Source organism: Palaemon carinicauda, chromosome 12, assembly GCF_036898095.1.
Source record: "Palaemon carinicauda isolate YSFRI2023 chromosome 12, ASM3689809v2, whole genome shotgun sequence".
NCBI lineage: Eukaryota > Metazoa > Arthropoda > Malacostraca > Decapoda > Palaemonidae > Palaemon > Palaemon carinicauda.
In genome coordinates, this window is record NC_090736.1 from 47,801,190 (window position 1) to 47,806,189 (window position 5,000).

General features: G+C 35.3%; 1 protein-coding gene across 1 annotated transcript in view; it reads left to right on the forward strand.

Moving 5' to 3' along the window:
• Positions 1–3,792, forward strand: part of LOC137650795 (uncharacterized) — a 48,932-nt gene extending 45,140 nt beyond the window's left edge. Inside the window, exon 4 of the mRNA XM_068383950.1 lies at positions 3,550–3,792. Within this exon, the coding sequence (XP_068240051.1) occupies positions 3,550–3,792 (243 nt within the window). The remainder of the gene's footprint in view (positions 1–3,549) is intronic.
• The last annotated feature ends 1,208 nt before the right edge of the window (positions 3,793–5,000 follow it).

Genomic DNA, 5,000 nt, shown 5'->3' on the forward strand with positions numbered 1-5,000 from the left:
ATATATATATATATATATATATATATATATATATGTATATATATATATATATATATATATATATATATATATATATATATATATATATATATATATATATATATATCCGGCTTATGCCATGATGTAGTTGGAATCATGTTCAGTTGGCAGTGTGAGTGGTGGGCATTCAACCCTAGAAAGAACCCAACAGGGAAGGAGGAATGGGTAGGTCGCATTAAATTCACAATGATTGTGTTTGCCTAAGCAGAGAACTAGGTACGCTATTGCATAGATGCTAGAGTGGAGAGAGAAAGAGAAACACAAAGAAGTGTCTCTGGTTAAAAAACGGCAGGCCTATACTAGGCCTAGTATAATCAAACCATTCATAAGGAATTCCAAGATTTTCATCGAGGTAAGTTCATACTAGAGAGGGCAAGGCCATTTCTAAATTTCTCTCTCTCTCTCTCTCTCTCTCTCTCTCTCTCTCTCTCTCTCTCTCTCTCTCTCTCTCTCTCTCTCTCTTGTGTCACAATGCTTGCAAAGAAAGAGAGATGGATATACATGTCCCAGGACTCCATTGAACGTAGTATTAATAAACGCTATATCTAACATTATTGGATCGTAGAATATTCCACTGAAAAAGATTTCCACGATTTTAGTGGACTCGGCATTTCTGAGAATGCAAGAACATCATCATATTATATGCGCCTATAAATGCAGCAGTGTGAGACGTCTACTTCTCATGGGGGATAAGAATTCTCATGAGAGAACCATTCCTATGTTATAATATACAGGGTGTTCAAAAAGTCTCTCCTCAGTGAACATTCGAGACCCATTACTCTCTTAAAGCTGTCACACCACGGTATCGTTCAAAATGTTTACTGCGGAGAGTCTTTTTGAACAACCCCGTATTAAGTGTTTAAGACAATATAAGACAAAAATAGATGCAAAAAGTATCTTATTGACTTAAACACTGATAGTCCAGGATGTACATCGATTTGATTGCACTCTCATTAGGAAATTTTAGGATAATCATTTTAGGATGTATTTTTGGCTGTAGAATCCAAAATTTGAGGGCTTACAAGACACAAATTGGAAATTTTTGACAAATTTGCAATTTTGTGATTTTTGGGTTTCTCTCGATTTCTTCGCATTTCTATTTCAATGATTATATTGTCAGTGGCCATAAAATGACAACATGGTCTATCAAATGTTATATATATATATATATATATATATATATATATATATATATATATATATATATATATATATATATATATATATATCAGATACTTGTTACAGCATGTAGTTGTTATTACCACAGCTGATATTATTTATCAATTACTATTTTTTTTTAAATCCTTAAGGTCAATAAAAATAAAAAACATCTCCACCCTAAAACATCAGAGGTAAGTTAAGTTAATTTTCTGGTGGTTCAGAAATGAAAGACTTGAAATGAGAACGAAAAACATGTTTCCTTTAATTATTATATATCATAAAAAGTCAACCCCTGTTTATCAATTAGCCACTTATTTGATGTAGTTGTATGATTGACCTGCACATACAATTTTGTGAATGTATGGTATATTTATTTTAGGGATATGATCGGCGTATTCTTCATCTTGCTCTTGGAGATAGATGGTAATATACATCTTTTTACCAAAGAAAGTGGTCCAATGTTTAAAAACAGCGAAGTTCAGTAAAGTATGTCGTTGTGTGATACAGGGTACCTAGTGACCATCATTATGAAGACAGCTATCAGCCTGTTACAGCAATTTACTGGAAATCAGATCAGGAGCTCAGAAACATAATTCTAATACGGCAGTTGTCTAACAAGCTGTACTCATGAGATCACAAGTATTGATTTTAGTTTCAATTGTTATTTAATTCTTTCCTTTTAATATTTATTTAAGATTAGACACATTGAGCAGTTAATGTCCCTTCTGTTCATAGGTTGCAGTTTCTGTTAGGACCAAATCAACCACTGGAAATCTTGAAGAGAGATGTATGTTCTTCAACAAGAATGAAGAATCAAAGTTGGACGTGGACTTGGTGCTTACTTCTAACACTTGATAACAGTTGTTATTGAATCATTTCAAATCCAGTGAAGTGAAAAGCAGTGATATCCAATGACTCGGACTTCAAGAGGGATTATGGATCAGTAGACTTAATTGCCAGGCTTCCAAAATATCATAAATATTGCCACATACATTCCTATAAGAAGACCTTGAAACTCAAGCAGGGTCAGTATTACGTAAAATGAGGCAATTTATTCACTACACTTGTGAAGTTCATGAAGATAGAAGTTTTGAAGAAGGGCAAGCATTATACACTCACAAATCTAACAAAAAAGTATCTTGAATTGCTCCAAAGAAGGAATTAACGATCCATGTGGAAACGCCCAATTGCCACGTGAAAAACTGAAAAGGCAATTTGTGTCTAATATTAATGTATACAAATAAAACAAAAAGAGAGGGATAGTTATTTCGGCTAACAAAGTCTACTTAAAATAAAACACCATCAAAGCTGCTGCCCTGATTCTCCGAAACAAGATTAAAAAATCTCTGGTTAACAAGTAGATGCTGACTTGAATGCTGACTTGAATGAGGGTAAAATGCAACCACCTGAAGACCTCGTGTTGTGAGAAAAAAAAAGGAAACATGAATGAACGCTGGGAAAAGTATACATGGTCGTCTGCTGAAGATGATGTATACAAGGATACAATAGGGCGATTCGGCAATGAATCCATTTCAACCGGTTGAGTATAGCAATCAATATCTGATCAACCTATCTTTTGGAAAATCCGCCTCAGAACCAGAGAGGTGCTGAATAGTAAAAGGAGTTCCTGCACGATTTGAGAAGCCCAATAAGAGAAGGAAAGTTAGAAACTTTGCTAGCAAAGTCTTCTGTCACAAAAAATGATAAGAAATTGGTAGAGCTGAAATGTTCCTGAGACATTGTTTGATAAAGAAAAGTCCTCTTGCATCCACTGTCAGTAGTTCAAGATGGAACAATTACTAAAACCAGCAAGTCCCAATTTCTTAATCATCTTAAGTCATTGGCAACAACTATTGAGTACAGCAAGTGATGTAAGTATTCTTGATGGCATGGTCTAGATCAGAATGATTCAAAATTTTCCGTCTACTTACGATGGAATTGTCAAAGCTCCCCTAGCTATGATATGCTAAACCACAAGCAATGAAGTGTACTTTACGTGTAACGATTATACTGACACCAAAATCAAAGATTCAGCGCATCAAATTTATGGAGACACTGACACTTAGCATCACTAGTCCAAGGCCCCCCCCCCAAAAAAAAAAGGCCAAATGATTTTACAAAGTGCCTATCCTCATCACACTTCAAATATACTTCATTCCTTTCTTGTTCAATAAGTGGTACGCATATGATTATGCTGAAGTAATTGGGACCAAGAAAGTAATTGTAGCTTATGGAAAAAGTGCTATGAATTTTCTGTAGACAATAATAGCAGTTTGACGAGACTGGACTGCCTTTTATATACCTGACAATAGTGACGCCTACACAAGTATGATTTTTCTCATCTTTCAGCTTTACGAGAATAGTGACAGGCCTTTGCAAGTGAAAGTGAGTTGTGACGACACATGTAATGATCACTCTCTCACATTATCGCACGTTGTGGACCTACAAACAGATATTCTCCTGGAAATGGGACATGCTCACAACAATACTTACCAATTTGTTAACATCAGAAGCATGGTTGAGGGGTTTAGTGAAATAAATGGCACATTCTGCACTGCTCTGCCAGGATACTATTTCCATCACAGGATGTGATTACAATTTCTGTTTCTTCGGAAAAGGGAAGACTAGACTAATGTCAATTGCTTTGAAATACCGTCAATTCCTTCAGGCACTAGCAGAGTTAGACAGTTTTGTCAGTGTAAGCTCTTCTATCGAAGTTGCACTGGAACAATAAACATGTGTAATACATGGAAAGGGCCATTTCATGATGTCAACAAAACCCGAAAAAATATATTTGGAACAATGTTTATGTCAAAAGATGATGTGCGGCCTCTGGGAAAAGTGAAATGTTTGGAACTACATTAATGCCTCCTTGCAAGGAAGCCCCTATTAAGAAAGCAAGTTCATTGCAAGGATGTCGAAACTTGCAAAAGAATTTAAGCCTGTCAGGTCGTCGACCTTAAACCATGGACAGAAAGAGCTCAGTGACAAGACAATCCCAAATTGGTTTGAAGAAGGATCACGACTGCTGGGTTCTGTGGAAGTAGACCAATACGTCAATGGCAGTGAGGAATCAAACAAGAATCTTATGACAGTGACAATGACTATCTATGATGACTTCAACTTCATCAAATTTTTATGACTAATTTACTTGTCAATTTTCTATGTGAAAAATACAACTATTGCATTTACTCAAACCATCAAGGATAGCATATACGTCTATGCATATTTGGACATATTGTACTTTTTTACTCTTAGAAAGTGTTTTGGCTTATGATTAATTGATATAGGAAATAATCATCTAAAAAATGCGAAAACACCAAAAATTTTAACATCATAGAATTGTCCAATTCTGGATTCTACACCTAAAACTACGTCTAAATAACCTGTCCTTAAATTTCCTAATGAAAGTACAATTAAATTCATATAACTCCTGCTCTATATATTGCTCCATCAAAATAAATGCCATCAAAACTTGAGGACCTTTTGAGAAGGCAATCCTCGCCCCAATGGTGTGAGACATTTATGAAACCAGAACCAGTGTAGTATCAGAATTTCTCTGGAGGGTCGAACCATTCGAAAATTTCACAATTCAACGTTATTTCTTTCTCTCTCCATCTCTCTTCCCTCGTGCAACGAATTTTTTATTTAGCTAAAGGGAACTCAGCTGTGACTAAAAACTTTTTTTCCTCTATATTCAATAGCCACACATCTTTTCTTCTAATGTTTCTCGACATCACACTTTTACATCGTTTTGTGCATCCACTGGATCCAGACAAAAACTTGTTTCTTTTGTTCTA